Here is a 22328-nt window from a genome sequence, read left to right as displayed (position 1 = left end):
CCTTAGTAATGAGTTCTGTAGCTTGAAAGATTTAAAATTAAAAGTAAAATAATTTAGCTTAATCAACTACAATTTAAAAAAAAAAATCATCTAAAATTTTTATTTATTTATTCTTTCTCGTTTTTTTTATGAATACAGTATTGTAAATTTGTCAAACTCTTTTCCCTTTTTTGGTCAATGACTTTTATGGAGTTGTGTGATCAGGTTGAATTATTCATTGCAATTTCTCCCCTTTCTTGCGTGTTCATACAACTTGTGTTTTGTTTGTGATATATTGCAAGAATGACCGAAAGAAAGTAAACAAAAAAAACCATGACGTAACACATGGCGCATGCGTTATGTCCAAAATCAAAAACAAAGAGCAATTTTCACAAGCCGAGAGAGAAATCGCCTCAAGCCAAATGCGGCAGTCAAACGTTTCTGGAAATACGTCACCGGAAGTACACACAAACAGCGAGTCGAAATCCTCACTGAAAGCCAAGCAAAGTATGCCAACTACTAAGTAGCTAGTTTTAATTCAGAGAGCGACAGGTTCACTTAAAAATGTGTTAATATTGCGGTTGTCGTTTTGAAAGCTGTTTTGAATTCCTTGATACACGAGTGGGACAAAACTACTTCCGCCGAACTTTATCCTTCCAGGGTAGTTATGCTCATTTTAATTTCACGGTTAGTGGTACTGTTTTGAGTTGCGTTCACGTCCCTGCGCAGGTCCACCTTAAATCTTGGTGGCCGCATTTTAAAAAGGCGGTGGGGGTGTGCACGGCCCCGCCCCAGCCCGCCCCGCCCCGCCCCGCAGGAAAAAGTGTGACTCGACGTTTACCACCGAAGAGACGCAGCACAGGAAAACTTTTGCCTGTCAAAAGTCCTCAGCCGGGCTGAAAGAGAGACGAGAGCGAAGTGCAGTCCCAAGTCCCAAGTCCAATGGTCAGGGGCGCACGTCGCACTTTGGACCGCGCCCGCCCGGTGCACGAACCTGCCGCGGGGCCGAGGAGCTTTTCAGCGCCGTCACTGAGCACGCAGTGAGGCCGGGAGGGGGCACCGAGCGCAGTCATGTCCGGACAGCCGAGCTTCGTCAACCCCTTCCGCAGCAGGACGCACCGCCTGGCCGCCGCCGCCACCGCCGCCCCCGCAGGCGCCCCCGCAGGCAAAGCCAAGCTGACCCACCCGGGCAAGGCCATCCTGGCAGGTAACAAGTCACCTGTGCGATGTGCGCGCTTCAGCCAAGGCCAGTTGACTTTGTGCACGTCACCACAAACTTCTCAACTCTCAAAACAAGACGTGAAAACTGCAGCCGCTACTTGCTAATATAGTAAACTGTGCTTTCATTTCCTTCACGCGCGCAATTTCATCGTCCAGCCAATCCATTTCTTTAAAAGTAGGCGTGCGGTCATCGGTTTAAAACGACTTTTATTTACGTCGGGGACAAACTGTATATGAAAATAGTTCAAAACCATACCGTGTCATTCTTTAAAGTCGAAGTTTTATAAGAATGTTTATTTTGCGTTTGTGTGGCCAAGGATGCAAGCAATATTAAATAGCAACAATTAAATATGGAAGCATATGTTGTGTATCCTCCATGCCACCAGGTGGCGATGATGGACAATATTAAATAGCAACAATTAAATATGGAAGCATATGTTGTGTATCCTCCATGCCACCAGGTGGCGATGACGGACAATGAGGTACGTCAAGACCTTGAAGGAAATACAAATATTCACCTCGACTATTCATAATATTTTTCCTCTAAAATTTCACCAAACATAAAAGCTGTTCTGGTATATATGTTAATAATGTCACAATAATGCAATCTTATATGACATTTTGACAAAAATATGTTTTCTATGGTGAAAATAATGATTTACGTTTTCGAATATGGTGATTATTTGACATGAACGAGTTTCTTGGAGCAGTCGGCTCAATCATTACTACGATGTTTTCACACCGTGAACACTTGCACAAACAGGAAGTCCAAAAGTTCTTCCTACTTCTTGCGCATGTTGACTCCATGACCTTTGCACTGTGTGTTCAGAGGCCCCCCCCCCTTTTTTTGTGGCTCGACTTGTGCGAGACGTGTCTCGTCTCGTGTTCGCCCAAACTGGCTTTGGGGGCCGAATGTTTTGAAAATGCAAAACTTGACACTAAAATGGCAGCTTTAAACCAAAATGGCAGACTTTGCGTGCGTTTTCAAGCATGGCTTCTTCCGCTTTTTTTGGTGGGTCGCCTCATAACAGACATTTTTTTCCAAATTTCACGTTGTTTGCTCAAACTGGCTTTGGGGGCTGAATGTCTTTCTTTCTTTGACATTCCTGTGGTTTCCTGGCCCACTTTGAAGGTAAACTGCTTCCCGTGTGTCCTTCCCAGTCACATGAAGTCCAGAATGGAACCCTGTGGGCGTGTCCATCTTTGGTTTGTACTCGTAGGCCAGAAGTGTCACTAGTAGTGGAAAAAAAACGTGGCGAGTAAGACCCATTTGAGCCGAACAAGTTGTGTTTGTTGCGTGTGCAGCAACTGAATGTTGTTGAGTGTGCAAGCTCCGCCCTGATGTGAAGTGGCGCCAGGGGGCGTGTCTTCAGGCCACCACGCTGCCTCCTGCCCAGCCAATCAGCTGATTTGCCGTCCACCGGCTTCGGCAGCAAGTTAAGGTGGAACGGACGCAGTTGAAATGTTAAAAGTGAGTCGGGAATCGTCAGTCAGTGCGGCCATCGTGTCAAGACGGCAAATTGTGGACGTTCCCGCCCACCATCTCGTGGCTTTTCAAGTCCGGCCACATTTCGCAATGCAACCGTTCAAGCGGACAAATGTTGACAAAGTCTACTGTTGCAAACATGACTTCACTATGACGTCCACAAATGAAGGATGGATTTAAAAAATAATAAAAAAAAATTTAGGCCGAAGCGATTCCAATATGGGCAAAACGTTGTTACTCCAAAATCGTCACTTTTCAGGAGAACATTTTGCAACCAGGAACATTGCATCATCACAGCAAACAAAACATTTTCAACACTTTAAATTGCTCAATAATTCATAAAAAAATGGCATCCACTCGTATGGACCGACCAAAAGTATCGATTTTTTGCCAAATTGTCACTTCGGAGGTTTCGGGCCTGACGCCAGACAAATATTTTTGGGCTACCTTAATATTTACAACAATAAAGATACAAATTACTGGCATAACATTTTGTCGTTGTTTTGCTTTACGATACTTTGTATTATTGTATTTGTTCAACTTTGCAAGTGAGAGAGAACAACATTTTGTTGGTTTGCATGTCATTCTTTTTGTCATTTTCACAACAAAATTCTCAAATTTATGAGATTTAAAAAAAAGACAACATATTTAGCTTCTTCTTCCGCATTTGTAGATTGCTTCAAGCCTTGCAAATGTTGACAAGATTTAGTTTGCTATGCGCATTCACTCAACCCTTCGTTCTTGAAAAAGAAAATATGTGTTTTTTTTCCCTTTCAAATTCAAGACATGGACGGTGAGCAAGGAGAGCATAAGCGAGTGTTCCTTTACTTTTGCTAGCTCGCTCGTTGCGCCGGACGACAATAGCACACTTTAACAACCACTGCTGTTCTCTTGCGATGGAACCCGAGGTCAGCAGATTGAATGAAAACAGCAGAGGCCCCAGAATTGAGCCCTGTGGAACGCCATACCTTCCGTGAATTCATATTGCCCGCATATTCATCCGACCGCTCTCTTGTTTTTGCTCAACATAGCGAGTCAGGACGTTTGGGCAACCATTGAATCTAAAGTTGCCGAACGGAGCCATCGTTTTTGTTGCAGGCGGCATCGCGGGCGGCATCGAGATCTGCGTCACCTTCCCCACCGAATACGTCAAGACTCAACTGCAGCTGGACGAGAAGGCCAACCCGCCCAAGTACAAAGGCATCGGTCAGCACAGCCGCGTCGTGGCGCCCCGCCCGCCTTCTTCTTGCGAGGAAATGCTGACATGTCGTCCCCCCCGCCCCCCCCCTGTCTTTGCGGCTCAGGCGATTGCGTCAAGCAGACGGTCAACGGCCACGGCGTCAGGGGTCTTTACCGCGGCCTCAGCTCGCTGCTCTACGGCTCCATTCCCAAAGCGGCCGTCAGGTACACGTACAGATGTGGCCGTCCTTCGGTCCGGCTCCGCGTCGGGTCCGGCGCGGCGACGAGTTGCGGAAATACGACCATGTCCAATGAAGGGAAAAATCTTATAGAATTAAAACTGCTTTTCATGGGATGCCGGATGGAAAAAAATAAATTTACACAACACGTTGTAACAATACATTTAATTATTTAAAAAATTACAGAAATTCTAATTTAAAAATACAGAAATTCTAATTAAAAAATACAGAAATTCTAATTTAAAAATACAGAAATTATTTTAAAATAGAATAATGATGATGATTAAAATTACAGAAATGATTACAACTAACATAATAACAAAAAATAAAGCTAAAAAATACAAGCGTCGTGATCAGATTTTATTAATGTAAACAAAAATAATGAATACATAATGATAAAAACTACATGATGAGGAAATGCACAACAATTGATGACAATTCAAACACAAAATACAGAAATAAGGATTAAGAAGTACACAAATGGAGATTAAAATACAGAAATAATTATTTAAAACAATAGATAAATGATAAAAATGCAGGAATAATGATTTAGAATAAATACAAATAATAATGAATAAATACAGATATATTGATTAAAAAAAACACAGAAATAAGGATTAAAACAGAAATGCTAAATAAAAGAGAAAAATATAGAAATTGAAGAATGATAGAAATGTCAATTAAGGTAAATACAGAATGATAAAAAATATATAAAAGAAGAGAAATAATGATTTAAAGTAAAGACGTGATAAAAATAAAGACAATTCTTAAAAATGTTGAAATAATGACTAAAAACTCACGAATAAGATGATGATGATGTTTCATAATTGCAAATGTTTGAAATGGAAGCTTGCAAGTGAGTTTGAGCGATTGAAGTGCGGCGCCATTTGCCGGCCAGCGCTGACGACGCGGCCTCTCCCGGCAGATTTGGCGTCTTTGAGTTCCTGAGCAACAAGATGCGCGACGACAGCGGCAAGCTGGACAGCAAGCGCGGCTTCCTGTGCGGCCTCGGCGCCGGCGTGGCCGAGGCCGTCCTGGTCGTGTGTCCCATGGAGACCGTCAAGGTCAAACGTCCGCCGCCGCCACCGCCGGCGCAAGCGTGCCGCGCGCTTACTTGCCGTCTGCTTTTCAGGTCAAATTCATCCACGACCAGACGTCGGCCAATCCCAAGTACAAAGGATTCTTTCACGGCGTGCGCGAGATCATCAGAACGCAAGGTGAGATCGAGGACAACAAGGTCGCACAGGAGTTAAGGGCACATTTTTGGAAAATGCAGGAAGAACCATGAACTTAACATGAACAAATACAGAAAAACTCAAATGCACATTTTGAAAATCTACCGTGCAGATAGCATTTTGGGAAATTACATATTTAATGATTCATAATTTGGAAATAATGAGGAAAATATTGCAATTGGGATTTTTAAAATACATTATGATTAAAATATTGTGCAGGAAAAAAAACACAATGATAAATTAAAAAAACACAAATAATTCAAATCCAAATCTACAAAAAAATACGGTACTGAAATTGATATTACAACTACAGTACATGAATAATGATGTAGTGATTTTAAAATATATTGAGAAAATGATTAAAATATAAAAGCAATAGCTAATGTAAATAATGCAAAAAACATTCATAGAATTACATGAATGGCTATCAGAATACAGAAATGACAAAAAAAACAAAAAGCAAATAGAGATGTGATAACATATACTGAAATAATTCATCACAAACAGAAAAACATAAGAACAGATATCAAGATTTAAAAAAAAAAATGTTGTACAGAAATAAGGATTTAAAGCCAAAAATGCATAAATAATGAGTAAAAACAGACAATTTTTTTTTTAAATGCACAAACAATTATTTAAAAAAATATATTAAAAGCAATACTGAAAATTAGAAATGAGGAAAATAATGACCTAGTTTAAAAAATAAATAATTGTGATATACAAAAAAAAAAATACTTTGATTACATTATGAACAATAATAAACTTTTGGAACATCGAAACAAGCCAAATCAAAGTGTGAAGTGGATGCGAATGGAAGCCGTGTTGCAAAAATACGCCGCCGACTTTTTTTGAACGCTGGCAGGCCTCGGAGGGACGTACCAAGGTTTGACGGCCACCGTCCTCAAGCAAGGCTCCAACCAGGCCATCCGCTTCTACATCATGACCTCGCTCAGGAACTGGTACAAAGGTACGAAGGGCCGAGCCACACGCTGCTTCACCTTCAACACTAACAGGCGGCCGCACGCCTTGAGATATTAGCGACGTTCATTTTGTGACCAGGCCGGTCATGAATAGCGTTCTAAAATGGCGTCCTGCTAAAAATACATGGTAGCAACATAATTTCATAGAATTTCAATAATTGAGCCTTTCTGACACGTTTTGCTTCAGTTCACTGAACATTGCCAGTAGCATTAGCCCGTCTATGAGGTTTTACATTCTTTGTTAGCATTAAGCTAAACTGGCTTTCCTCAGGGAACATGCTTGAACCTCTTTTACAAAAAAAAATGGTTTCGCATCTGCAAAAGTGCTGCTGCTTGCTGCGAAGTGAGTCGTGCTCACTGCCACCATTTTGTGCTCATATCTCAAAACTGTTGCTCGCAAGTCAAAGCAAAGCAATCGTCTCAACCGCGGCTCTCTTCTCAAAACTTGTATCTCACCATTATCGAACCTCGTGATAGCCCCGAGACTAAAGTTTATTTGTATTTGTTGACATTTTTTGTGGTCAAGGCGACAACCCAAACAAATCCATTAACCCGTTGATAACTGGAACGTTCGGCGCGGTCGCCGGAGCGTGCAGCGTGTTTGGAAACACGCCGCTGGATGTGATCAAAACCCGAATGCAGGTGCGTTTATTATTTCCCTGACACCTTTGCCAAATGTCAGCACGAAGCAACGACGTTTCCCGACAGGGTCTGGAAGCGCACAAGTACAAAGGCACCGTGGACTGCGCCGTGAAGATCATGAAGCACGAGGGGCCCAAAGCGTAAGTCTGAGTCATGCTAGTGCTAGCTAACATTTTGCCGCGGGCTACGTCCCGCCACTGATTCATCAAACGTCATCAAACTCTTTTTGTGTTTGATGTTGTTCAAAGCAAGTCTGACGAGCACTGCGGGATACCACAGGGTAGCGTCCCAGGGCCACTTGTGTGATTTATAAACAAATGTATGCGTAAATATTCGCTCCTAGGGCCACGGGTTTGCAAGCTGCGGCTCTGGAGCCACATGTGGCTCTTGAGTCCCTCTCCTGTGGCTCCCTGTGCACCCCCCCCCAAAAAGAAATGTATATTTAGTTTTTACATATTTATTTGATTTTTTTTGGGATAAAATATTCTTTAAATGAATGAATGATTAAATAAAAAATGAATAATTATATATTCAAAAAATGTCAGACTCTGTCCAAAAAGAAGAGGAAAAGCAGAAAATGACAATAAAATGAAATGTCCACAATGTCAGAGAATTGAATTAAAAAAAAAAAACGAAGAAAAAACGTTCAAAGGGGAAATATAAAATGTCCAAAAACAAAAAGAAGAAATCCAGAAAATTACCGAAAAAGTCAGAAAATTTGTAGAAATTAAAATTTTTTTTTTTGATAAAATATGTTTTAAATTAATGAATGATTAAATACAAAATGAATACATAAATATTCCCAAAAATGTCAGACTCCAAATGTTTCAGTTGTCAGAAAGTAAGAAGAAAGGTTGATGAAAAAGTTTTAAAATTGCCTTTAAAAAAATGTCCGAAAAGGAAAAGCAGAAAATGACAATCAAATGTCAGAGAATAAAAAAAGCTGAAAAGAAAACATTCAAAAAGTAAATATAACATGTCCAAAAACAAAAGAAGATGTTTGGAAAATGACCATAAAATGTACACAAACTTGCCAAAAAAAAGTCTGACAATTTATTACAAAAAAGGCAGAAAGTTCAAAAGGTAACCGTTAAATGTACAAAAAAAGAAGACATCTGTAAATGTATCCAGAGGTTGTGGGTTCGATCGCATGCCATCGTGACCGTGTCGAAGATACTGAACCTGTTCAGTCGTTCCTGATGCTGCTGATGTCATCAGCAAGTGAATGGCCAGTCGGATATAAAGCGCTTTGCAAGGTGGAAAAGCGGCATGTCAATCAGGTACCATATACCAAAATGTCCAAAGGGGACCGGAAGTCAATCAAATTGCCACAAATGTCCGAGATTTGACGGAAATGCAGAAAAGATCTTTTTAAAAAAAATCCCAAAAGTCAAGAGTGATAGAAGGAAATAAATCTCTGCATATTTTGGATGCTGCATGTTTTTTTCTGTTCTGGTGCAGCTCGAATGAGTTTTGACGGGAAAAGTTTGCGCCGCGTGTCCTCGGCATCGTTGACCGTTTGAAGTGCACTTGTCCAGGTTCTACAAAGGGACCGTCCCTCGTCTGGGTCGGGTGTGCTTGGACGTGGCCATCGTCTTCATCATCTACGAGGAAGTGGTGAAGGCTCTCAACGTGGTTTGGAAGACAGACTGACACCCACGGCCGGACGGACGGACGGACGGACGGACGGACGGACGGACGCTTCTCCGCCGTCTTCAACCGGTTCCCGCCAGTTCTTCTCCGTCTACCTCTGAGTTCTGAGCAAAGGCGCGCAAATGAAAAGTGATGTTTGGCTTTTGTGATTGAATTGAAGGTGTTCTTAAAATGCATCAGAATTAATTGTTGTCAGGAAACGCGCTGCAACTTGCTGCCTGCTGAAATCTGGACGCGGAAAACAAGTTTCTCTTCATTCGGAGAAACACCGTGACTCGTTTAATGACCAAGAAATGATACTTGAAGATTTTTTTTAAGTCTTTTACGGACGCAACTACGTCGATTTTCTTTACAAATGAGATATTGTGGCAAAGATTCCGCCTTGAAGTGCCTATGAGGTGTCATTGATGAGCTTTGGCGTCGTTATCTGATTCTCGTCAGTGTCATCCGTTTTTTTGCCTTGAAAGAATGATTTTTTATTTTCAAAAGAAAAGAAATTCCACTCATGGTGCCTTCTTTGCCATTCCGCAGAAGATGGGCGCTTTCAAGACTTTATATGCTCTTCCTTTCCTTTTCTTTCATGATGTGCCATATCGGACTTTGTGAGTGTGTTTACTCGCTCGCTCGTTAAGACGTTTACTTGATGACGTCAGCCAGCCCGCCTTGAGATACGTGCCTTGGTTATGACGTCTAGATTCCGTTACACGAGCGCTCTGAAACTTTCGGGGTCCGGGGAGAAATTTTGCTTCCCAAACACCTGCTTATAATCTTAATGGCAATTAAACAGAACTACGATGTGTTGGCGAGTTGGGATAAAAAGTTAGTCATGCGAAAATCAAACTAATATCGTAAAGTCAGTTTAACAAACACTTTTTTTTAGCACGCGCTAGTCCTCGTTTGTTAATATGCACTTTTTTCCTTCTTTTTTTTTTATGATACAACATAATTTATTGCAAATAATTATGTGCGCACCCACAGGGATCCGGAGACCCCAGTTTGAGACCCTCTGTCATAACAAATGCTAATATTGTTCATTCCCGTGCCTTAAGTCTTATTCTTTACTAATATACTGTGAACGCTCACAAAAAATAAAAATGGCATTTGACTGCAAAAGTTCCTCCATGTTGTCTTGTGTCGGTGCGTGAGACCGTATGACCTTGCGTTGGTGCTTTTCGGACCTGCTCGCTCGCCGTACATGCCGTCGCGTCCTTTTGGTTTGGGCCAGAAAAGAAGCCAAAATGCGGCTTGAGCTGTTCGCGTTGCTGCCGCTGCTGATTTAAAGTTGCAAAGTGGAAAGATGTCGTTCCGCGGAGAGGCCAGCCGGGGTTTCTACTTCAACACCGTCCTGTCGCTGGCTCGCTCGCTGGCGGCTCACCGGCAGGCGCCGCTCGACAAGGTTAGCATTCCGGTTAGCGGCGATGCTAACTAAGCGGTTAGCGCAGCGGCTAAGGCTAGCTAGCTCGACATCAACTTGTCTCTTTTGCTTGAAGTCACGAATATTCTCTCGCTCAGTTACGATTATTTAATGGATATATTGTTTGGCAAGCAGTTAGGTCGTAAGTGACTGTCAATAACCCCTAATAATGCACCGCCTTCATACATATCTTGCGAGTTGTGTGTACAAATTCAAATCATGTGATTTACATTATCGGCGTTATCAGACAGATCCAAGAAAGACGATTCCAAAAGTACAAGTATTTTCCAGTGACAAATACTAAGAAAGAAGCTGTAAGTCTTGAAACGAAGGGGGCTATTTTTGCCGTGACCGGCAACTCGCTACCTCGCGTTATTTTGCCGCGAATGCTTCCAAGTCATTATTTTTGTCTTGCAATGTGTTATGTAAAAATGAATACATACAAATGAGGAAAAAATCAACAGAAATATCAAGCAACCCCCCCCCCCCGATTTTAAAAGAGACCAATTAATTGTTTAGAGCCCTGATAATTAAAAAATATAAATCCCTTCAATGTTGTTTATATGGCAGCTTTATAATTTATAATATTTAATAGGATTGAGTATTCTCCCAATTATTCCATGATTAATTGCATAATCAGATAAACATACATGACATTCAGTTATTCAAATCGTGTGTTGCTGCAGTCCATGTGTACAAACTTCAAGGCCGACATTTGGCATTGGGCTTTTTTGTGGTTCTGTACGCAAATCATTGTACTTACCACTTTAGTTTACACAAAGACCAAGCGTGCGTCATGTTTGCGCTAAACGTTGTCACGCGTACGTGTCGCGCCCGCAGGTGCAGAAGTTACAATGCATGTGTCCCGTGGACGTGAGGGGCGTGTTTCAGCTGGACGAGAGGCGGCGGGACGCCGTGCTGGCGCTGGGCATCTTCCTGGTGGAGTCGGACCTGCAGGTGAGCCCCGCGCTGACGCCGTCGGGACCGGCGTCCGCTTGTGCCGGATCTCAAAGTGGCGCTGTCGTTGCAGCACAAAGACGCCATCGTGCCGTACCTCGCGGGCCTGCTCAAAGGACTGCCAAGGGTTCAGTGGATTGAGGAGAGCTCGGAACGCAAAGGACGAGGTAAACATCTGGAAAGTGTTGACTGCGACGCACTTGAGCACGCGCGTGTGCTTTGCTCTTCCTGTAGGGACACTTCCCGTCGCCGAGAATTTCAGCTTTTGTCTCGTGACGCTGCTGTCGGACGTCGCCCAGCGAGATGAAACGCTGCGTGGACAGGTGTGTGCGCGCGCGCGCGCGTGTGTGTGTGTGTCATGAACGCTTTGTGATGACGTAACTGTGGCGTCAGATCCTGGAGACCATCATGGACGTCATGCAAGTCCTGCAAGAGCTGTGCAAGAGCCCGCAGTCTCACAACAAAGGTGCGCCGCGTGCTTCCGCTTCCTCCGCCAGCATTTTCCTGACGTGCAATTTTTTTTTTCCCCTTTCAGGTCCCAACTACGTCGATTACACATGCCGCTACACGGTGCCCACCTTGCTGGGCGTGGCGCGAGCTTTCGGCCGCTACAGCAACACGGACGAACCGCTGCTGTCCAAGCTGTTCCCGCGGCCGGCGGAGCCCCCTCTGGCGGCGGCGGACGACGGCGACGCCGCGCGCCGCCGCTCCTTCAACGACTTCCGCTCCATCCTGCCCAGCTCCTTCCTCACCGTGTACCCGGGGGACAACCTGAGGGCCAAGAGCTCCTCTGTGTCTCAGCAGGTACCGACGCACGGTCAAAAGTCGTGACATGACAAATGTATGACGTCATTCAAGAAAAATGGTCTTCTCATGGAACAAGAAGATGGTTTTTTTGCCCCACTACAAGATAAACCGAGACCGTAGATATAGCGTAGATAGATCACTGATGTGTAGATATGACTGGAATAGCCGATAGCCCATACACGCCCGTGCAAGCCGTTGAAGCCACAAGGCGGCCATCTTACTCCTCCCATCACGCAAGCAGACGACTATAAACCACCCCACCCCAGATATAGATAACCTAGATACAGATAGATAATGTACATAGATATAAAAATACAAAATGTAAATAAATACCGTAGCTAGAGATAGATAACATAGATAGATGGATGGATGTATACCGCAAATCGATATTGACCATTGATGTAGCAAGAAAAGTAATGAAATTAGTCTTATTTTGCTCAACCGAAGCCCAAAATAATAGAAGGGAAAATGAGTGTCTATTTACAACTTGTGTCAACTCATGCTAGGTGGCTAGCTTGCAATGTTGTTAGCATGGCCTCGCTACAACAGGCCTCAGTTAGCTAGCTCTCTAGCTAGCTCCCATGGTGCTCGTTTACCTGCTAGGGAGCTAGCAAGCTAGCTAAAGCCAAACTGTGGCAGGGTTTTTACTTTCTGGACTTGGATTTGCCACCTCTGACAACAGGCGACAGCCATGTTGGATGGGTGGACATGTTCTCACCCTCATTGACTTGTTTTGTTTTCAGGCCAGTCCAGAGAGGACCAAGCTGACCCCGAGCTCCCCGGCGGACCCCTCAGCGCCCTACTTTGAAGGTGAGTGTAGCGCTTCCGCCAATTAATGGGTACGTGAACCAAAAACAAACAAATAACAACCACCGTTGTCCAGGTTCGTACCTTCCCGACGGCAGCTCGGTGGACCCGGACTACTACTTCTCCACCATCAGCTCCAGCTTCTCCGTCTCGCCTCTTTTCACCGGCAGCAGCTGTGGAGAGTTTCACGTTCCTCTGGACACGCTCAGGCAGCTTCTGCACATGGTCTGTGGTGCGACACGCGCGCGCACGCACACACACACACATCTTAACATGGTTGTTGTCGGCAACAGGTGGAAGACATTGTCTCAGGGTCCTTTTTAAAAGCGCTGGATGAAACCTTGGCAGAACTGTTCGAGGTAAGATTGTGACTTGACTCTTCCAAACGTGGGCAAGCTCGCAACGCAGGATGTCTCGTGCCGTCTTCCCAGTTGAGTCCCGGTCTTCGCGTCCACTACAAAACCTTCAGTGATCCTCTCTACGTGGCCGTCTTCAAAATGCTGCGAGACACCCTGTACAACCTGAAAGGTCAGTCGCCGTCCTCCCGTCTCTTCTTTTTTTTTGCTTCCTCCTTCACCTCCGCCACCTCCGCCTGCTCTCCGCAAAAAGACCTGCAGACGGACTTTGTGAAGGAGGTGCACGACTTTGTGCTGGAGCAGTTCAGCAGCAGCCAATCGGAGCTGCAGAGGATCCTGCACGACGCCGAGTGCCTGCAGAGCGAGCTGAGCCCGCTCAAGCTGCGCTGCCAGGCCAACGCCGCCTGCGTGGACCTGATGGTGTGGGCCGTCACCGAGGAGCAGGGTGAGCGAGCGAGAGGTCCCCGCCGCCGCCGCCAAGCCGCGCCGGCCCGGCCTCATTCCCTCCGTCTTTCCGCGCCGGCCGCAGGTGCCGAGAACCTTTGCGGCAAGCTGTCGGAGAAGCTGCAGTCCAAGACGTCCAGCAAAGTCATCATCGCTCACATGCCGCTCCTCATCTGCTGCCTGCAGGTACGCACCGGCGAAAAAGGACGGCAAATTCATTCATGAAAATAAATAATAATCAATTCAATGTTTGACTTAGTTTGGCAGAAAAAAAAAGTCAAAAGCTGAAATGAATGAAAAGTTGAATTGAAAATAGCGAAGGAAGGATTTTTAATAGATGTTATTTCATAAAATGACATTTAACTCATTCACTCCCTGTCATTTTCACTGACGCAACCCCCTTCGCTCCCGGCTGTTTGACTGGATTTTGTCCGATTTTTGCAAGGCCCACAGAATATTTTCTTCTATTGCAACGCATGGAACCAAAAGAAAGATTCGAGTCTCTTCTTTCATCAATTTTTGCAGCAATTAGCATTAGAATATAGCTAAGTTTCATCAATGTTCACATTTTTTGCAACATGCCCCGTGGTTGATCTCTTATACTCTGCTGCCACCTGCTGGCCGTTTTCTGAAATAACTCCCATCTTCATGTCAGAAGCTGCCTCAAAGCCTTCTCTGTATGCTCCTGCATTAAAAAAAAAACACACACACACATGAAAACGTGTAAATATGTTTTGGGGGTTAAAGTATTAAAAAACACATTTTCACGTTTTTGGGTTTGAATGAGTTAAGCAAGGCTTTTTAATGTCAATTTAGCTTTACTTCTACACAAACAAATAACCTTTGCTGTTCGACACAATGTGAATTTCAGAAACAAAAACTATTGATTGTAGAGAAAAAAAAGAAAACCAATTGTTCCTTCATTATGTTGTCACATTGTTATTGTTTAATCATTTTCCTGGGACCCCCCCCCCCCCCCCCCCCAATCCCCCCGCCCTCCAAATGCTCCTCAAAGTTCGAAAGTTGCCCCTCAAATGATCAAGCTGGCCTTTATTTCGTTGTCTTCATTTTGACGGATTCCGCCCCAACGCCATGATCCGATCTCGGTGTTTTTTCTCGCAGGGTTTGGGTCGTCTGTGCGAGCGTTTCCCGGTGGTGGCCCACTCGGTCACGACGTCGCTGAGGGACTTCCTGGTGGTGCCCTCGCCGGTGCTGGTCAAGCTGTACAAGTACCACAGCCAGTGCGCCCCGGGTGAGTCCGGCCCGGCCTCCCGCTTTTGCCCGCTAAATCCCGACGCCGCTCCTCCTCTTTGTCTTCGTTTGCCAAGGAGGCGGCGAGATCAAGATCCACGTGACCAACGAGCACTCCCAGTCCACCCTCAGCGCCAACCCGGGAAGCAAGAAGAGTCAAGCCTCCATGTACGAACAGCTGCGGGACATTTCCATCGACAACATCTGCCGGTGAGTGAGCGCTGACTTGCGGAGGTCAAAGGTTGGCTTTCCACATTTCCTGAGAACAAAGAGGACGCCGAGTTCCCGCGCCTCGTCACAGTCTCCATTTTGGAAGCACGTCGAACAAACGTGGGAGCATTTGAATTCTGCAAATGGTGACCAAAGGTGCCGGTATGCCACCTTATGCAAATTTCCGGCCCACCGTCCTTTAACGGCTGCGAGGTTAAAGCAACGGCGCCGACATCGACAGACTTCAATCATGTCTACAAAATAGTATTTTTTTGTCAATGAAAGCAAACCGGAAGGGAAATGAAAGTAACACGTGTTATAAGGACTTCAATGTTACTCAAACATTGAAGTCAGCACGATGAGATGAACTTTTATTTATATTTTTTATTTTTATTTATTTTTCTCTTTTTTTTTTAAAGAGCTCAGTATTGTTCATTCGGTAATGTCATCATCATTGCTCTTTTTTTTTTTTTGTATGTGCGTGCGTGCGTGCGTGCGTGCGTGTATTTGTTAGCTCACCAGAAACCTATTAGAAAAAATCCCATAGCGTTCACCTCAAGAGACCGAGACTTTTATTTTTATAATTGTAATTCCAAAATTCAAAAAATGATTCCACACACAAACTCAAAAGATAAAACACACACAAAAATTGGCCTTTAAAATTCAGTTTTCTTATCAATTTATGGCAAAAGAGATATTAAAATAATTGATTCATGGTTTTATGAATGATTTCAGGTTCGAAAAGGAACATTGATTCCATTTTTTTAAGCAATAAAAATGTCCATTACTTATTTGAGAAATAAAGTAAAAAAAAAAAACATCATTATAGATCCTTCACAAAAACAACAACTCTAGTAACTCTTGTTTCATTTAATTCCAATTTTGCTGGTAAAATGCGACGCTTGACTGCAGTACCAACTTTGCACCAGTGGAAGGCGCTAATAGAAATGGTGTCGGAATTCAGTACAGGGTTCGATGGAGACTGGAAATGTGCGGCGGAAAATGGCCGCGAATATGGCGCCCGTGCAGCTTCAAGGCAGGAATTCTGATCGAGTTATTTATTTATTTATTTATTTACCCCCCCCCCCCCCCCCCCCCCCCCGCCCACGTAACAACAAGCAAATTGGGAAAGAACAACATTCACGACGACATAGTAGAAATGGCTTTTTTTTTTGGGGAGTGGCATCAAACCCTCACGTGCGTGTTATTGAGTAGCAATGACATCACAATGTGCGTTTCGGCTCGCAGGTGTCTGAAGGCGGGCCTGATTATGGACAACGTCATCGTGGAAGCCTTCCTGGCCAGCCTGTCCAATCGGTTCTACATCTCGCAGGAGAACGACAAGTAAATCCCGAACGCGCTCTGCGGGAAACAATCCGAGATTTGCCGACGCTCGCCCTCTGCTCAGGGACGCCCATCTAATCCCGGACCACACCATCCGCGCCCTGGGCCACATCGCCGTGGCCCTGCGGGACACCCCCCGCGTGATGGAGCCCATCCTGCAGATCCTGCAGCAGAAGTTCTGCCAGCCGCCGTCGCAGCTGGACGTGCTCATCGTCGACCAGCTGGGCTGCATGGTCATCACGGGGAACGTGAGTGGCCGCGCCCGCCCGCCATCGCCGGCGGCCGTCGTGCTCAAGCGGCTGGTGGTCTCTCTCGTCCCTGCAGCAATACATCTACCAGGAAGTGTGGAATTTGTTCCAACAAATCAGCGTGAAGGCCAGTTCCATGGTCTACTCCACCAAGGACTACAAGGACCACGGATACAGGCGGGTTTGCTTTCTTTTCAGACCAAGCGTGTGTGCAAGAAAAAAAAACATTTCATTCAGTGCCATTGACGACTATGGACGTGAAAAATCCGCCATTTGACTTTGCGAGCCCCTCGGCTGCGTTTTTTCCCGCGGATGACGGCGGCGTTTTTGCGCGTGTGGCGTGCGCAGGCACTGCTCGCTGGCCGTCATCAACGCGCTGGGCAACATCGCGGCCAACCTGCAGGCCGAGCAGATGGTGGACGAGCTGCTGGTCAACCTGCTGGAGCTCTTCGTGCAACTGGGCCTGGAGGGCAAGCGGGCCAGCGAGCGGGCGGCCGACAAAGGCCCGGCTCTCAAGGTACCCCCGCGCGCGCGTTCCAGAAAAAATGCGCTTTCCGCGTGAAGCCGTCACATGACCTGTTTTGAGGCTTTTCATTCGATGCCGCGTTCTTCCTCTGCAGGCATCGAGCAGCGCCGGCAACCTGGGCGTCCTCGTCCCTGTCATCGCCGTGGTGAGACCTCCCGCGCTGTCGATTCATTTCTTCTCGCGAGCGGGGAAGTCCGTAGCGAGGTCCTGGTGAAATTGGGCTTTCTGTGGCAATCTTCATTTCCCGTCCTCACAAATGGAATCCTTTGAAAACTCGGTCTTCAAGTCACATTTATAAATAGACACGTTTGCAAGCAGACCCACGAGAAAGTCGGAAGCCGTTTTGCTCTGAATTTGACATTTGAGAGGCAATTTTGCTGTCAAAATGATCAAATTGATCGACAGTTATTTTAATAAGCGAGAAATCGTTTGGAGCCATTAAAAAAAAAAAAAAAAAAAAATGGTCCAAATCGCCCGATTTTGTCACATCAACAGTAATTGTTCACTGATTTTTGTCGTCCTTCATGAAAGAAGACCGATTATCGTCCGTGTTTCGTCCAAATACGACATTTGCAAACGTCGTTCTTCACTTTGGAAAACAATGAGCGAACCGCTAACATAGCTTAGCATCAAGCCCCCTTTTTTAGTCACTATACGAAGGAAGAAATGAGATTAATAATAATCAACTGTCATCAGGGGGGGAAACGCTTTTGTGATGAAATGAGTCCGATTGGTCGAGTCGTCGATCGTTCGTGGATTCTACTTCAATCAATGCATTTGAGAAAGGACGCCGCAAGTCGGCCATTTTAGGTTCCGTTTGGACGTTCCCGGGGCGCCGAGATGATGTGGTAACTTCCTCTTTCTCTGGTGGTCAGCTGACTAAAAGGTTGCCGCCGATCAAGGAGGCCAAACCCCGCCTCCAGAAGCTCTTCAGGGACTTCTGGCTCTACTCGGTGGTCATGGGTTTCGCCGTGGAAGGCTCAGGTGCGGCTTTTCCCGCCTTTCTCTCGTTTAAGAGTCGTTTGCTGCCAGCCCAGTCGAAATGCACGTTTGACGCCGTCGTCGTCCCCCCCCCCCCCCTTCCCGCGGCGGTGCAGGTCTGTGGCCGGAAGAGTGGTACGAGGGCGTGTGCGAGATCGCCACCAAATCGCCCCTGCTGACGTTCCCGAGCGGCGAGCCTCTCCGCTCCGAGCTGCAGTACAACTCGGCGCTCAAGAACGACACGGTCACGCCGGTACGCAAACCTTGCAAACGCCGAACCCGCTCACACCTGCCCCCGCGTCACGCCACTTTGCCATCCCAGGCGGAGCTGAACGAACTGCGCGGCACCATCATCAACCTGCTGGACCCGCCTCCAGAGGGCGCCGCGCTCATCAACAAGCTGGACTTTGCCATGTGCACGTACCTGCTGTCTGTCTACAGGCTGGAATACATGAGGTGGGTGCGCACGGGGTCACCGGGTCTCATGTGGTCTGCCGGGTCTCATGTGGTCTGCCGGGTCTCATGTGGTCTGCCGGGTCTCATGTGGTCTGCCGGGTCTCATGTGGTCTGCCGGGTCTCATGTGGTCTGCCGGGTCTCATGTGGTCTGCCGGGTCTCATGTGGTCTGCCGGGTCTCGTGTGGTCTGCCGGGTCTCATGTGGTCTGCCGGGTCTCATGTGGTCTGCCGGGTCTCATGTGGTCTGCCGGGTCTCGTGTGGTCTGCCGGGTCTCATGTGGTCTGCCGGGTCTCATGTGGTCTGCCGGGTCTCATGTGGTCTGCCGGGTCTCATGTGGTCTGCCGGGTCTCATGTGGTCTGCCGGGTCTCATGTGGTCTGCCGGGTCTCATGTGGTCTGCCGGTCTCATGTGGTCTGCCGGGTCTCATGTGGTCTGCCGGGTCTCATGTGGTCTGCCGGGTCTCATGTGGTCTGCCGGGTCTCATGTGGTCTTTCGGGTCTCATGTGGTCTGCCGGGTCTCGTGTGGTCTGCCGGGTCTCATGTGGTCTGCCGGGTCTCATGTGGTCTGCCGTCAGGATGCTCAATTCGCTGGACTCGGAACGGTTCCAGCTCATGTTCCTCTACTTTGAGGACCGAGCCATTCAGAAGGACAAATCTGGTAAGCGGCGTTCGGAAAATCCTTGTTGGATTGAGTGTGCGCTCGTTGGTGTGAATTGCGTCCGCCATGGTTTCAATTTAGTCTCACTTTTAGTCCAATTGATCACAGTTGGTCGACCTCATCCGGTTTTTATTTCGTCCAAGATAAGAAAAAGTGTCAGGACAATCATTTGACCGCTGAATATTTTTGGGGGTCCGCAGATTTTCACATCGAAAACAATTTCACATCCAATTTTCTCTCATCTTTCGACACACAATTCCAGGAGCTAATTTGGCTTCATGCTACGAGCTAGCATGCTAGCCAGCGTTAGTTAGCGGTGGGATTAACATTATTGTTGGAACGTTCATGTTGGGTTAGAACTTTTTTTTTTTTTTTTTACTTTTCACCGTGTTTGTGCATGTCGCACTCGCCAGCTGCAGATTTGAAAGGGGGCGTGTCACCGTATGTCACATGACCGATGACCATTCGATTTGACAAAATCATGTCATTTCCCTCTCGTTTTTTTTTCGTGACCTAAAATGTCCAATAATTCCAGTCCAGTTTTTATGAAGCGAAGTTTCGTCTGATCTTCATTAGTCGACGAATATGCGTACTGATTTAGTCCCACTTATTGTTTATTAATGAGGGTTTTAGTCTAGTCTATTTTTAGTCCAATGAAAAATATGTGTTGCCGAAATAGCGCTGCCGGATTATAAAGAAAATATTCATCATGATTAATTTGGTAATAATTGCAATCACGATGAGGACAATCCTTCGTTTTTGGGTACAAAACAAGAAAACGTGTGAATCATCGGGATTTTACTTTTGTTTACGATTATGCCGATTTTGTCATTGTGGAGTGTCATCATTGAAATTGTCACTGACTTTTGATTAACGGCACGACCCTCTGACGAGATTGTTTTGGCGAACGCAACTTTTCCCAGGCATGATGCAGTGCGTGGTCGCCGTCAGCGACAAAGTCTTTGAGGTCTTCCTGCAAATGATGATCGAGAAAGTACGACTTTTGTCTATCTTCAAAATCACCAAACCTGGCGTGTTGTTTAGCACGTGGGCACGCTCGTGGTAACTCCACCAATGTATGCAAATGCGAGCTTTCCGTCGCCAGGCGAAGACCAAAGCGCACGAGGAGGAGCTCGAGAGCCACGCCCAGTTCCTGCTGGTCAACTTCAATCACATCCACAAGAGGATCCGCAGAGTGGCCGACAAATATTTGTCCGGTTTGGCCGAAACGTGAGTACGGACGGACGGACGGACGGCCGGCGCGGCCGAACGTGTCCCGCCGAGCTAACGTGTGTGTCGTTGCGCGTGTCTCCGCCGTCAGCTTCCCTCACCTGCTGTGGAGCGGCCGAGTGCTGAAGACCATGCTGGACATCCTGCAGACGCTCTCGCTATCGCTTAGCGCCGTAAGCTGCCGCTGCAGGCCAGCGCCTTTCGCTTGCGTTATTGCTGAATCGGGTCATTGGTTCCCCTGAGAGTTTCTTGCAAACTTATGATTAGGGCCCGACCGATTAATCGGCCAATTATGCCAAATGGCCGATTATTTTTCCCTTAAATCGTTATCAAAGGAAAATAAAGTTTCCGACACCGTGCAAGTACCCTGAATGCCCCATTTTGTTTGCGTAGTATTAGCAACTAGCAAGTGTGTAGCTAGCCGATGCTACTCTGCTTATTCTGTTGTCCCGAAATGTCCTTTAAGCAGAATTACATCCACTGTATATTTAAATACAAGACGTGCTTCGTTTTTAAAACGCTAAAATCGAAGGGAGGATCCCATTCAAATGCTAACAGGAAGTTAGCATCGACTTCGGGAGTGTTTTTCCTTCGAATAACGCACACACAAATGCTGCGGGAACAAATACTCACAGGTGAGATGCTACGCGAAGGTACAAATGATTTCCAATTTGTGAAAAATGTCTTCTTTTAATCGAATTCAATCGCAACTTTCTTCTGCACTCACTTTGGGCGTGTACATCATGGATGCACGGCACCGCACTGCCCCCAAGAGGCCCAAAAATATACATATTATGCATTCATGATATATTTTTAAATAATCGGCGGATTAATCGGTATTTTTTTCTGCAAAAAAAATCAATATCGGCCTCGGCCTCAAAAAATGCGTATCGGTCGGGCCCGACTTATGAAATATGACAAATCTGGCTTCCCCGCTATTCTTTTGTGTGAATATTATAAACCAAATGATCATCAGTCACTTTTCCAGACCAGCAATTGAAGATAGAAAGACTGATGCATGAAAATGATCGGCGGATCGGATTGTCCTTCTCATGTTGACGTTCGTCGTGCAGGACATCCACAAGGACCAACCGTACTACGACATTCCGGACACGCCGTACAGGATAACCGTCCCCGATACGTACGAGGCCAGAGAGGTGAGCGCTTTGGAATTGAGATCGTTTTCTTTTTAGGGGCGTCAGCCGATTCCATTTTTTTAATCGTAATTAATCGCATGACTTCAAGAGTAAACTCGCGATGAATTGCACATTTTATATCTGTTCTAAATGTACAATAAAATGTACATTCATTTTTTTCCTAAGTTTTCATACTCTCCTTAACATAAAAGTGTGTGTGTGTGTGGGGGGGGGGGGTTCAACTAATATAAATATGGCTGCATCTTTTTGTCATTGATAGTCATTTCATCATAATTCATAAAATGGAGTTGAAATAAAAGTGCGATATTGATTTGTGTTGAGGTCGAACATCTGCCACTAGATGGCATAATTGCATTTGTAAGATACAACTTGATATGCATTCTTGTTGCATTACTGCCAACTTTTGCCGCGGACGTGCCTGCTGCCTTGCGACTGGAATTCCTCCAGTTCGGGCTTCCCAAGTGAGGGCGCTCATTAATCGCACTTTCAAAAAAAAATGGCTGCCGTTAAAGGAACTCAAAATGAACGTACTCTCATTTTGACACCCCTAAATTTTCAATCGCAGTCGTAAATCATTTAACAGATAGACTTGACTTGTTTCATAATAATCATATGCAGTCTGTTCAAAAATAAGCATGCAAAGTAATCGCAACATTCAAGCTAACATTAGCAACAAACTCAAAGCTGTCGTCCCCCCAATGCTTTTCCTCTTCCTGTTTCTAGAGCATCGTGAAGGATTTTGCCGCTCGCTGTGGAGAAATCCTGAAGGAGGCCATGAAATGGGCTCCGTCTGTCACCAAATCTCACCTGCAGGTAACGTCGGCGCCGCTCACCTTCCTGCGCCGAGCAGTCCGTCACGGCCCGCCC

General features: G+C 45.9%; 2 protein-coding genes across 3 annotated transcripts in view; both read left to right on the top strand.

Annotated features, from left to right (window-relative positions):
* Positions 1-892: 892 nt before the first annotated feature.
* On the top strand, positions 893-9727 carry slc25a1b (slc25a1 solute carrier family 25 member 1b). Its single transcript, XM_086096041.1, has 9 exons — positions 893-1186; positions 3785-3892; positions 3991-4090; positions 5030-5168; positions 5237-5321; positions 6202-6306; positions 6846-6961; positions 7028-7101; positions 8500-9727. The coding sequence occupies exons 1-9, from the start codon at positions 1051-1053 to the stop codon at positions 8612-8614; spliced, it is 978 nt and encodes a 325-aa protein (XP_085952167.1). The 5' UTR covers positions 893-1050; the 3' UTR covers positions 8615-9727.
* Positions 9728-9773: 46 nt separating this feature from the next.
* The window catches only part of pi4kaa (phosphatidylinositol 4-kinase, catalytic, alpha a), a 29789-nt gene continuing 17234 nt past the window's right edge, over positions 9774-22328 (top strand). For both annotated transcript variants that reach the window (XM_086096040.1, XM_086096039.1), the window contains exons 1-28: positions 9774-10010; positions 10869-10985; positions 11059-11152; positions 11220-11308; positions 11379-11451; positions 11521-11789; positions 12536-12602; positions 12676-12824; positions 12893-12958; positions 13031-13127; positions 13209-13400; positions 13485-13585; positions 14522-14651; positions 14728-14860; positions 16109-16204; positions 16269-16452; positions 16529-16629; positions 16801-16969; positions 17073-17123; positions 17854-17962; positions 18076-18212; positions 18282-18415; positions 18992-19074; positions 19998-20068; positions 20180-20304; positions 20396-20477; positions 21378-21461; positions 22185-22274. In XM_086096040.1, coding sequence (XP_085952166.1) covers positions 9912-10010; positions 10869-10985; positions 11059-11152; positions 11220-11308; positions 11379-11451; positions 11521-11789; positions 12536-12602; positions 12676-12824; positions 12893-12958; positions 13031-13127; positions 13209-13400; positions 13485-13585; positions 14522-14651; positions 14728-14860; positions 16109-16204; positions 16269-16452; positions 16529-16629; positions 16801-16969; positions 17073-17123; positions 17854-17962; positions 18076-18212; positions 18282-18415; positions 18992-19074; positions 19998-20068; positions 20180-20304; positions 20396-20477; positions 21378-21461; positions 22185-22274 — 3192 coding nt within the window. In that variant the 5' untranslated portion in view covers positions 9774-9911. The remainder of the gene's footprint in view (positions 10011-10868; positions 10986-11058; positions 11153-11219; positions 11309-11378; positions 11452-11520; positions 11790-12535; positions 12603-12675; positions 12825-12892; positions 12959-13030; positions 13128-13208; positions 13401-13484; positions 13586-14521; positions 14652-14727; positions 14861-16108; positions 16205-16268; positions 16453-16528; positions 16630-16800; positions 16970-17072; positions 17124-17853; positions 17963-18075; positions 18213-18281; positions 18416-18991; positions 19075-19997; positions 20069-20179; positions 20305-20395; positions 20478-21377; positions 21462-22184; positions 22275-22328) is intronic.

Source organism: Leptonotus elevatus, chromosome 15, assembly GCF_054856555.1.
Source record: "Leptonotus elevatus isolate MCC_2025b chromosome 15, RoL_Lele_1.0, whole genome shotgun sequence".
Taxonomy (NCBI): domain Eukaryota; kingdom Metazoa; phylum Chordata; class Actinopteri; order Syngnathiformes; family Syngnathidae; genus Leptonotus; species Leptonotus elevatus.
This window is presented reverse-complemented; position numbering and strand designations above follow the sequence as displayed.

Bases quoted from the DNA above. Each gene is read 5' to 3' on its own strand.
- slc25a1b (XM_086096041.1), top strand. From the start codon at position 1,051: ATGTCCGGACAGCCGAGCTTCGTCAACCCCTTCCGCAGCAGGACGCAC. The intron at 1,187-3,784 runs GTAACAAGTCAC...TTTTTGTTGCAG, and splicing joins GGGCAAGGCCATCCTGGCAG to GCGGCATCGCGGGCGGCATC. The intron at 5,169-5,236 runs GTCAAACGTCCG...TCTGCTTTTCAG, and splicing joins GTCCCATGGAGACCGTCAAG to GTCAAATTCATCCACGACCA.